Consider the following 12,432-nt stretch of genomic DNA (forward strand, 5'->3'; position numbering starts at 1 on the left):
TAGGAATAACATTAGATGTCTATTTGTACACAATATGCACTGTTTGGGGTGTTCAGCACACAGACAGGAGTGTACAATACAATCCCTTACTGAGCTGTCATGTGCTTACATTATTCTGGTCATTGAGTCTGGTATGACAGGTCTGAGTATGACAGGTCTGAGTATGACAGGTCTGAGTATGACAGGTCTGAGTATGACAGTTCTGGGTATGACAGGTCTGAGTATGACAGGTCTGAGTATGACAGGTCTCAATATGACAGTTCTGGGTATGACAGGTCTGAGTATGACAGGTCTGAGTATGACAGTTCTGAGTATGACAGGTCTGAGTATGACAGGTCTGAGTATGACAGTTCTGGGTATGACAGGTCTGAGTATGACAGGTCTGAGTATGACAGTTCTGGGTATGACAGTTCTGAGTATGACAGGTCTGGGTATGACAGGTCTGAGTATGACAGGTCTGAGTATGACAGTTCTGAGTATGACAGGTCTGAGTATGACAGTTCTGGGTATGACAGTTCTGGGTATGACAGGTCTGAGTATGACAGGTCTGAGTATGACAGTTCTGCGTATGACAATTCTGGGTATGACAGGTCTGGGTATGACAGTTCTGAGTATTTCAGGTCTGAGTATTTCAGGTCTGAGCATGACAGGTCTGGGTATGACAGTTCTGGGTATGACAGGTCTGAGTATGACAGTTCTGGGTATGACAGTTCTGAGTATGACAGGTCTGGGTATGACAGGTCTGAGTATGACAGGTCTGAGTATGACAGTTCTGAGTATGACAGGTCTGAGTATGACAGTTCTGGGTATGACAGGTCTGAGTATTTCAGGTCTGAGTATTTCAGGTCTGAGCATGACAGGTCTGGGTATGACAGTTCTGGGTATGACAGGTCTGAGTATGACAGTTCTGGGTATGACAGTTCTGAGTATGACAGGTCTGGGTATGACAGTTCTGAGTATGACAGGTCTGAGTATGACAGTTCTGAGTATGACAGTTCTGGGTATGACAGTTCTGGGTATGACAGTTCTGGGTATGACAGGTCTGAGTATGACAGGTCTGAGTATGACAGTTCTGCGTATGACAATTCTGGGTATGACAGGTCTGGGTATGACAGTTCTGGGTATGACAGGTCTGAGTATGACAGTTCTGGGTATGACAGGTCTGAGTATTTCAGGTCTGAGTATTTCAGGTCTGAGCATGACAGGTCTGGGTATGACAGTTCTGGGTATGAAAGGACTGAGTATGACAGTTCTGGGTATGATAGTTCTGGGTATGACAGGACTGAGTATGACAGTTCTGGGTATGACAGGTCTGAGTATTTCAGGTCTGAGTATGACAGGTCTGGGTATGACAGGTCTGAGTATGACAGGTCTGAGTATGACAGTTCTGGGTATGACAGGTCTGAGTATGACAGGTCTGAGTATGACAGTTCTGGGTATGACAGTTCTGAGTATGACAGGTCTGGGTATGACAGGTCTGAGTATTTCAGGTCTGAGTATGACAGTTCTGGGTATGACAGTTCTGGGTATGACAGTTCTGGGTATGACAGGTCTGGGTTGGTATGTACTGATGGCAAGATCAGTGTTCTTCCTCTGGTACGTGAAAGGCTCTGTATGTAATCTGACATGTTTCATCTTGTAATTACTTGAATTGTTCTTGTCATTTCCTCTTTTACGTTCACTTCTCTCCTCACCCCTTTTCTCCTTCTCTTTCCTCCACTGCTTTCCTAAACTCCTCTTCTTTTCCAATCCTCTCTACTTACCTCTCCTGCATCCACTCCTCCTCTCTCATGCCCCTACCCTCCTTCTTTCCCCTTCTCCTCTCTCTCTCCTCCTGTCCCTCTCTCTTAGAGTGAGCCCATGTTGAGCATGACTCGCACCATTTCCAACCGTGTAGCCGTGGACTTGGTAGATGGAGTGAAGCAGGCCACCCCCGGCAAAAAGGTAAACTGGCCACTATCCTTACTTTCCTCTCTTCTTCTTTTTCATATTTTTCTTTAACTAATCTCTTTCTGCGTCACAAACTTTATTTATAAACGGTCTATGGTCACAGCACGGTTTGAGGTTTTTTAATGTTGTGTGTGTGTGTTCTGCATGGTTAGGTGAAGTTGTGTGTGAGAGAGTGTATGAGGTGAACCGTGATGGAGGAAAGGGTTAGTAGAATAATACCATGACAGTTCCAGGTAATTAGTGGTTTCTGTGTAGGGTGTGTGCTTCCCTCTAATATGTACTTTATGTATGGAAAGCACTGAATGAAGCAGGTTCTGTCACCACTAGCATCATTTATTTTCTATTGTACCAATGAGAGAGCGTAAAATAGCTCACATACATGATTTGGGTGTGACTCGTGACTCATGAGCATATGTGCCACATGCAGAATGAGTAGGCCTACAACACTGACCACATTCTCCAAACCACACTTCCATATTTAGTTTGACTGCTCAGGGAAGATGAACTAGTCTGCTCAAAGAATGTGTTAGAGGCCCAGGAAACGGTGGCAGTTACACTGAATCACAAAAATAGTACAGTACAGACATGAATACTAAAGAGCCATGTGTTAGGCATATCACAGTAGTGTGTACTAGAGATGTATGGAGCGTACGGGATAATATGTGCTGTGCTTCTACATCTGCATTGCTTGCTGTTTGGGGTTTTAGGCTGGGTTTCTGTATAACACTTTGTGACATCTGCTGATGTAAAAAGGGCTTTATAAATCAAATTTGATTGATTGAATTGTGAAGTAATGTGAAGTAATGTGAACTAAGATATTTAAAATAGTGGATTGTGTAGGGCACAGTGTGCACTAGAGGGCATAGTAAAGTAAGATGACTAGAGAACATTAGTGAGATTTAGAAGATTTATGAGGGCGCAAAATTATTAAACAGTGCATCATCTTTAATGATGGTTTCCTAAAAAGGATGGAAAAAAGCATGCCATCAGCTTGCCAATGTAGAACTGTAAGATAGCTCTACTGTTGAACAGAACTACTTACAATCTACCTTACCTCGCTATCTGCTACACCTCTCTATCTGCTACACTACCACCTCTGCATTTAGCCACTGTGAGAGAACTGCTACTCCACATATATCATATTATTAACTCTTTCACCAACAACAACAAGACTAGTTACTTTATTCAGAAGTAGTATCTTAATCTGAGCCAGTTTGCTACAGCAGGAAAATAATCCAACAGCAACAGGAAATGTGAATTATTATGTGGATTATAATTAATATAAATTTTTGTAGGGGTTGACACATTTTTTGGGTAGCACTTTATAATAACTCCACGTAATTATAATGCATTAGTAAATAGTTTATTCATCATTTATGAATCATTACTCCCACATTTGTAAATGTTAGTAACCTAGTTATTCACACATTTATAAACAATGTTTAAAGTATTTAATAATGATTCATAAGATTAATAAATGATGAATAAACTATTTACTAATCCATTATAAATGTTTTATTATGTGGAGGTATTATAAAGGGCTATCAGTTTTTGGAAGGGAAAATTAAGTCTGTAATTTAAAAGTGGAAATTACAAACGCCTTTTTAAACCACAAATACACCACAATTTATACATTTCCTGCAGTTCTACTGCAAAAGGGTGATCAAATTAAGATCCAACATCTGTACTCCATCTTCCACCATTTCACTACAACACAGTGATCACAGTCTAAATCCTTGTTGTTTAAAATAAATGCCTGAAACTAAATCCCCTACATCAGGGCTCTCCAACCCTGTTCTTGGAGAACTACCGTCCTGTAGGTTTTCACTCCAACCCTAATCTAGCACACCTGATTCTAATTAGCTGGATGATAAGCTGAACCAGGTTAGTTACAACTGGGGTTGGAGCAAAAACCTACAGGAGGGTAGCTCTCCAGGAACAGGGTTGGTCTACATACTGGTCTTGACAAGAAGAAAAAAAACTGTCGGGGGAAGTACTCTTCTGCACTGTTCAACCAATCCAGTTAAGTTAAGATGGAGTGTTGCCTTGTTAAGGTCCAAAAGCTCTCTTTCCATATCTCCTGAAAACCGGAACATCCGGTTGTTGGGTACTCAGCATAGGCTATTTATGCTGTGCTTGATTCTCTGCTCTGATTGGACAGTTTACTCAGGAGACCAATGAGATGACCCAAAAGACCAATGAGATGCACAGAACAACAGGGAGGACCATGGTGAGTGACAGCCTTGATTACAAACCTGATTTTTCAAGCATTGAGGTTTCAGCCTAAATTCAGCGTAATGGAAACATCAATGCTATGTTTTAAAACTTGTTGTGTTTTAAAATATCTTTGAAATACTTTTCCCTTTTCCCTGGAGAGCTACTGTCCTGTTGGTTTTCACTCCAACCCTAATCAAGCGCACCTGATTCTAACAATTAGCTGGTTGATTAGCTGAATCAGGTTAGTTACAACTGGAGTCGGAGTGAAAACCTACAGGAGGGTAGCTCTCCAGGAACAGGGTTGGAGAGCCCAGCTCTAGCTCAAGTGTGGGGAACTTTGTAAATTGCCAATGTTTAATCTACTACAGCTTGGACCAGTTGTACTATCTCTGTTCAATAGCACTGAATAGCATTGTCTTTGACCTGTGTCAACTATTTATGAGTGATGTCTCAAAGAGTAAAGACCTTACATGCTCTTTCTACCTGTCTCAGTAGTATACTTTCCATAGTTCTACCTTGAGTGATACTACATCACAGTGTGCAAAACACAATATAACTCTATAGTCCTTAGTTATACTTTCATTTTGCACTTTGTGCATTTACATTATTACTATGTCATTATCTAACTTGTGCATATCATGGCATTACTTAGCTCAACAAGGTAGTGGTGACAACAGTGTTACACAATTCAGTCAGCTGATGGAGTAGGGCATCAGTGTACACTACATGACCAAAAGTATGTGGACACCTGCTCGTCGGACATTTCATTCCAAAATCATGGGCATTAATATGGAATTGGTCCCCCCTTTGCTGCTATAACAGCCTCCACTCTTCTGGGAAGGCTTTCCACTAGATGTTGGAACATTGCTGTAGGGACTTGCTTCCATTCAGCCACAAGAGCATTAGTGAGGTCAGGCACTGACGTTGGTGATTAGGTCTGGCTCACAGTCAGCGTTCCAATTTATCCCAAAGGTGTTCGATGGGGTTGAGGTCAGGGCTCTGATAAGGCCAGTCAACAATTTCTGTATGGACCTCAATTTGTGCACGGGGGCATGGTTATGCTGAAACAGGAAAGGGCATTCCCCAAACTGTTGCCACAAAGTTAGAAGTACAGAATCGTCTAGAATGTCATTCATTGTATGCTGTAGCGTTAACATTTCCCAACACTGGAACTAAGGGGCTTAGACCGAACCATGAACAACAGCCCCAGACCATTATTCCTCCACCAAACTTTACAGTTGGCACGATGCTTTCGGGCAGGTAGTGCTCTCCTGGCATCCGGAAAACCCAGATTAATCCGTCGGACTGCCAGATGGTGAAGCGTGATTCATCCCTCCAGAGTACCGTTTCCACTGTTCCGGAATCCAATGGCGGATCCAGAGTCCAATGGCAGTGAGCTTTACACCACTCTAGCCGATGCTTGGCATTGCGCATGGTGATCTTAGGCTTGTGTGCGGCTGCTTGGCCATGGAAACCCATTTCATGAGGCTCCCGATGAACAGTTATTGTGCTGTCATAGCTTCCAGAGGCAGTTTGGAACTTGATAGTGAGTGTTACAACCGAGGACAGATCATTTTTACTTGCTGCGCGCTTCAGCACTTGGCGGTCCTGTTCTGTGAGCTTGTGTGACCTACCACTTCGTGGCTGAGCCGCTGTTGCTCCTAGACATTTCCACTTCACAATAACAGCACTTACAGTTGACCCGGGCTGTTCTAGCAGGGCAGAAATTTGACGAACTGACTTGTTGGAAAGGTGGCATCCTATGACGGTGCCACGTTGAAAGTCACTGAGCTCTTCAGTATGGCCATTCTACTGCCAATGTTTGTCTATGGAGATTTTATGGCTGTGTGCTCGATTTCATACACCTGTCAGCAACGGGTGTGGCTGAATTAGGCAAATCCATATACTTTTGGTACATATAGTGTACATTATAAGGTATATCATGTATAATGGCAGTTGTGCCCCTGTCTCAGTACTCACCCTCCATCTCTCCCCAGGTCAACCAGGTGTCCTCCTCAGGAGGGGGAGGGTTCTCAGGATGGGGAACATTGAGCGAAGCCAACGGAACTCTGAGAAGCCAGAATGGGCGTGGCATGGTAAGTGACATCTGCTCCAGGCAGCCACAAGGGGGCAACATAACCCTCCTTTTTATTCCTTAGTGCTACATACAGTGCCTTCAGGAAGTGTTCACACGTCACACCCCTTGACCTTTTCCACATTTTGTTGTGTTACAGCCTGAATTTAAAATGGATTATATTTACATTTTGTGTCACTGGCCTACACACAATACCCCATAATGTCAAAGTGGAATTATGTTTGTAGAAATTTGTACAAGTTAATAAAAAATGAAAAGCTTGAGTCAATAAGTATTCAACTTATTGGTTCTCCTAATACTGTAAAGAAAGATAGCAGATCTTTCTCCTCCATATTCTGTTATTTTATCTAAAAGATCAGGTGTACGCTAACCTAGTCTCAGAGCATTTCATATTATTCTGTACGTAAATCCGAGACACTACTTTCAGTATGATATGTTATGTTTCGTATGATATGCATTAATTTGTTGATATCCATCACCCATTTCATCTGATATGTTACGAATTACAATTCATATTATATGTTGTGAATTAGCAAACCTACAATATATTTGCAAACGTACAATATGTTACGAATTTGCAAATGTATGATATTTTAAGAATTCTAGCTAGGTGGCTAACGTTAGCTAGCTCGCTAATGTTAGCAAGGCTAGGGGTTAGGGTTAGGGGTTAGGGTTAAGGTTAGGGTTAAGTTTAGGAGTTAGGTTAAATGGTTAAGATTAGGGTTAGGGGAAGGGTTAGCTAAAAGGGTTAAGTTTAGGGGAAGGGTTAGCTAACATTCTAAGTAGTTGCAAAGTAGCTAAAAAGTAGTAAGTAATTGAAAAGTTGTTAAATAGCTAAAATGCTAAAGTTGTCCGTTATGAGATTCAAACTCGCAACCTTTAGGTTGCTAGACATTCGCGTTATATGACCACTCCGACCAACCACCCGCCTTTCGTTTTGCCTTAAATAACCATCTGGCTTAATAGAGTGTCTCGGATTTAGGTACAGAATAATACAAAATGCTCTGAGACCAGTTTGTGTACGCTGACCCCAGCTAAATAACTTGAAAAGATTTAAAGCGCAATTATGCGTTTTATCTCCAGTACATGGCCACAATTGTCAGCTAGGTAGCTGTGCTCTACTGATAATCTCAGTGCATCCTTGCTGGGATGACACAATCAATCTACTGTCGGCGTCTGGAAATGCCATCTCCGGACAGTACACAGCATGATGTCCTGATTAATGACAAAGTCTACCTCGCTTCCTACTTGACTGAATCACTTGGGAGTAACAAACAAGTCCTTCAACACCTTTTTGAAACTGCTAAGCTACCTGTTGACTACCCTCCTGCTCTCCAGGGATGGGCTGGGACTAACACCACCAAGCCAGCGATTCTCACCGGAGTAGAAAGCAGTGCATGGCAGTGGAGTGCTATGGTCCCATGATTTCTCTTGAGTCGCCCGGCTCCAAGACAAACTTTGACTGTCCAAACATACTGTATACAAGTCATTATACGTGATTCTTGACTCTGCTTCTGGCACGCAAGCTGTTTGAATTAATTCCCAGCATCCAGTGCAATTGCGAGGGATAGTTAATTGCACTACCAAACTGCCCCCAATCAAAACAAAATGGCCTAAACCCAGCACTCAGAAAACACCGAAAATATATATTTTTTCAAACTGTCAATCACTCTCAAGTCATCTGGGACCCACGAGCTAAGCCCAAGGGACTACTAGGGGGGCTTTTCAAGGACTCCAACCTTGACTTCCTCTGCCTTTCAGAGACATGGCTCCATAAAAATGTTCCATTTGCTGCTTTGATTGTGCCCGTCTACAATGTTTTCAGGAGAGAGGATTGTAGGAAGAGGAGGGGGTCTGATGATTTACATTAAAGAACATATCCGATGTAAACAAATTGAGTGGTCATGTGATAATGAACTAGAACAGGATTTTCCAAACTCGGTCCTTGGGACCCCAAGGGCAGTAGCTGTGTGTGGGTAAAATCACTGGGGAAGTGAAGCCAGAAAAAAAAGCCATATTACAACATATGTGTTGTGATAATTGTGTTGTTTGCTCTATACCCTGTTAGTTCATATGTCTTGCGACCGTGATATATAAGCCTAATGCCAAGACAATAAGAAGACACAGGGGCAGAATAAATTCAACCACAGAGATCAACCTCTGTCCGGTGAAGTCCACAAAGCATTTTGCATGTAACAAACAGTTACATGACCTATAGCATGGTAAAGCAAGTTAATGTTTCTGACATTTTCGGACTACTAAACACTATTGATTTAGAAACACAAAGACTGTCCATGATTTCTGAGTGTGTGTGTGTGTGTGTGTGTGTGTGTGTGTGTGTTCTGCGTATGCGTTCGTGCAAGTAGAAAAAACATGCTGACTCACCCTACTTCTAGAGAAATGCCAACGCCATCCTCCTCTCTTTCATGATGACAAAACATGAAAGTCTATGACCCTGTCCAACCTCAACCGTCATACAATACAAGCATTTATTTTTTGTTGTCCTAGGCTACCTGGCTAAAATGCTTGCTCGCTAGCCTAACTTCCTTTCATAGGCAACATTAGCTAGTTAACATTGCCTTCAACATCTAGCTACATATTGAACTTCCATCCTCTCAGGCAAGGGGCACAATGTATGAATGTATGGTTGAATCAGAATCACCATTATAATTATTAGCCAGTGTGGAGAATGAAGTAAAGCCACAAGTCCATCCATGGCTAATTTATGAAAGGGACAATTATAGCTATCTAGCTAGCCACCGGAGTACAACAACACAGCAAGAGGCAACAATTCAAGTTGTTTCTGTCAATGACGTATTGCTCTCGATGTGATGTGATTGGAGTGAAGCCAAATCCAAACTGGCTTCCCTTGACACTTTTCTTTGGTGCGCCAGGACCATTCACATTTGAGCTCACTCAGTTTAGCTATTGGCTATTATTTTATACTTTTTTTATCAAGGGAGGCCAAATGCTCGCTGATTTTTCAAGCATTGAGGTTTCAGCCTAAATTCTTCGTAATGGAAACATCAATGCTATGTTTTAAAACTTGTTGTGTTTTAAAATATCTTTGAAATACTTTTCCCTTTTCCCTGGAGAGCTACTGTCCTGTTGGTTTTCACTCCAACCCTAATCAAGCACACCTGATTCTAACAATTAGCTGGTTGATTAGCTGAATCAGGTTAGTTACAACTGGAGTCGGAGTGAAAACCTACAGGAGGGTAGTTCTCCAGGAACAGGGTTGGAGACCCTGCACTAGCTCAAGTGTGGGGAACTTTGTAAATTGCCAATGTTTTATCTACTACAGCTTGGACCAGTTGTACTATCTCTGTTCAATAGCACTGAATAGCATTGTCTTTGACCTGTGTCAACTATTTATGAGTGATGTCTCAAAGAGTAAAGACCTTACATGCTCTTTCTACCTGTCTCAGTAGTATACTTTCCATAGTTCTACCTTGAGTGATACTACATCACAGTGTGCAAAACACAATACAACTCTATAGTCCTTAGTTATACTTTCATTTTGCACTTTGTGCATTTACATTATTACTATGTCATTATCTAACTTGTGCATATCATGGCATTACTTAGCTCAACAAGGTAGTGGTGAAAACAGTGGTACACAATTCAGTCAGCTGATGGAGTAGGGCATCAGTGTACACTACATTACCAAAAGTATGTGGACACCTGCTCGTCGGACATCTCATTCCAAAATCATGAGCATTAATATGGAATTGGTCCCCCCTTTGCTGCTATAACAGCCTCCACTCTTCTGGGAAGGCTTTCCACTAGATGTTGGAACATTGCTGTAGGGACTTGCTTCCATTCAGCCACAAGAGCATTAGTGAGGTCAGGCACTGACGTTGGTGATTAGGCCTGGCTCACAGTCGGCGTTCCAATTTATCCCAAAGGTGTTCGATGGGGTTGAGGTCAGGGCTCTGATAAGGCCAGTCAACAATTTCTGTATGGACCTCAATTTGTGCACGGGGGCATGGTTATGCTGAAACAGGAAAGGGCCTTCCCCAAACTGTTGCCACAAAGTTAGAAGTACAGAATCGTCTAGAATGTCATTCATTGTATGCTGTAGCGTTAACATTTCCCATCACTGGAACTAAGGGGCTTAGCCCGAACCATGAACAACAGCCCCAGACCATTATTCCTCCACCCAACTTTACAGTTGACACGATGCTTTCGGGCAGGTAGCGTTCTCCTGGCATCTGGAAAACCCAGATTCATCTGTCGGACTGCTAGATGGTGAAGCGTGATTCATCCCTCCAGAGTACTCGTTTCCACTGCTCCGGAGTCCAATGGCGGCTCCAGAGTCCAATGGCGGTGAGCTTTACACCACTCTAGCCGATGCTTGGCATTGCGCATGGTGATCTTAGGCTTGTGTGCGGCTGCTTGGCCATGGAAACCCATTTCATGAGGCTCCCGATGAACAGTTATTGTGCTGTCATAGCTTCCAGAGGCAGTTTGGAACTTGATAGTGAGTGTTACAACCGAGGACAGATCATTTTTACTTGCTGCGCGCTTCAGCACTTGGCGGTCCTGTTCTGTGAGCTTGTGTGACCTACCACTTCGTGGCTGAGCCGCTGTTGCTCCTAGACATTTCCACTTCACAATAACAGCACTTACAGTTGACCGGGGCAGTTCTAGCAGGGCAGAAATTTGATGAACTGACTTGTTGGAAAGGTGGCATCCTATGACGGTGCCACGTTGAAAGTCATTGAGCTCTTCAGTATGGCCATTCTACTGCCAATGTTTGTCTATGGAGATTGCATGGCTGTGTGCTCGATTTCATACACCTGTCAGCAACGGGTGTGGCTGAAATAGGCAAATCCATATACTTTTGGTATATATAGTGTACATTATAAGGTGTATCATGTATAATGGCAGTTGTGCCCCTGTCTCAGTACTCACCCTCCATCTCTCCCCAGGTCAACCAGGTGTCCTCCTCAGGAGGGGGAGGGTTCTCAGGATGGGGAATATTGAGCGAAGCCAACGGAACTCTGAGAAGCCAGAATGGGCGGGGCATGGTAAGTGACATCTGCTCCAGGCAGCCACAAGGGGGCAACATAACCCTCCTTTTTATTCCTTAGTGCTACATACAGTGCCTTCAGAAAGTGTTCACACGTCACACCCCTTGACCTTTTCCACATTTTGTTGTGTTACAGCCTGAATTTAAAATGGATTATATTTACATTTTGTGTCACTTGCCTACACACAATACCCCATAATGTCAAAGTGGAATTATGTTTGTAGAAATTTGTACAAGTTAATAAAAAATGAAAAGCTTGAGTCAATAAGTATTCAACTTATTGGTTCTCCTAATACTGTAAAGAAAGATAGCAGATCTTTCTCCTCCATATTCTGTTATTTTATCTAAAAGATCAGGTGTACGCTAACCTAGTCTCAGAGCATTTCATATTATTCTGTACGTAAATCCGAGACACTACTTTCAGTATGATATGTTATGTTTCGTATGATATGCATTAATTTGTTGATATCCATCACCCATTTCATCTGATATGTTACGAATTACAATTCATATTATATGTTGTGAATTAGCAAACCTACAATATATTTGCAAAGCGTACAATATGTTACGAATTTGCAAATGTATGATATTTTAAGAATTCTAGCTAGGTGGCTAACGTTAGCTAGCTCGCTAATGTTAGCAAGGCTAGGGGTTAGGGTTAGGGGTTAGGGTTAAGGTTAGGGTTAAGTTTAGGAGTTAGGTTAGATGGTTAAGATTAGGGTTAGGGGAAGGGTTAGCTAAAAGGGTTAAGTTTAGGGGAAGGGTTAGCTAACATTCTAAGTAGTTGCAAAGTAGCTAAAAAGTAGTAAGTAATTGAAAAGTTGTTAATTAGCTAAAATGCTAAAGTTGTCCGTTATGAGATTCAAACTCGCAACCTTTAGGTTGCTAGACATTCGCGTTATATGACCACTCCGACCAACCACCCGCCTTTCGTTTTGCCTTAAATAACCATCTGGCTTAATAGAGTGTCTCGGATTTAGGTACAGAATAATACAAAATGCTCTGAGACCAGTTTGTGTACGCTGACCCCAGCTAAATAACTTGAAAAGATTTAAAGCGCAATTATGCGTTTTATCTCCAGTACATGGCCACAATTGTCAGCTAGGTAGCTGTGCTCTACTGATAATCTCAGTGC

The 12,432-nt window shown here is 42.3% G+C and overlaps 1 protein-coding gene across 1 annotated transcript in view; it reads left to right on the plus strand.

The window, feature by feature from the left end:
• The window catches only part of LOC121537545 (cadherin-like protein 26), a 38,944-nt gene that overhangs the window by 11,940 nt on the left and 14,572 nt on the right, over positions 1-12,432 (plus strand). Inside the window, exons 14-17 of the mRNA XM_041845153.2 lie at positions 1,852-1,944; positions 4,112-4,180; positions 6,165-6,263; positions 11,197-11,295. Coding sequence (XP_041701087.1) covers positions 1,852-1,944; positions 4,112-4,180; positions 6,165-6,263; positions 11,197-11,295 — 360 coding nt within the window. The remainder of the gene's footprint in view (positions 1-1,851; positions 1,945-4,111; positions 4,181-6,164; positions 6,264-11,196; positions 11,296-12,432) is intronic.

This window comes from Coregonus clupeaformis, chromosome 24 (genome assembly GCF_020615455.1).
Source record: "Coregonus clupeaformis isolate EN_2021a chromosome 24, ASM2061545v1, whole genome shotgun sequence".
In the NCBI taxonomy this organism is placed as follows: Eukaryota; Metazoa; Chordata; class Actinopteri; order Salmoniformes; family Salmonidae; genus Coregonus; species Coregonus clupeaformis.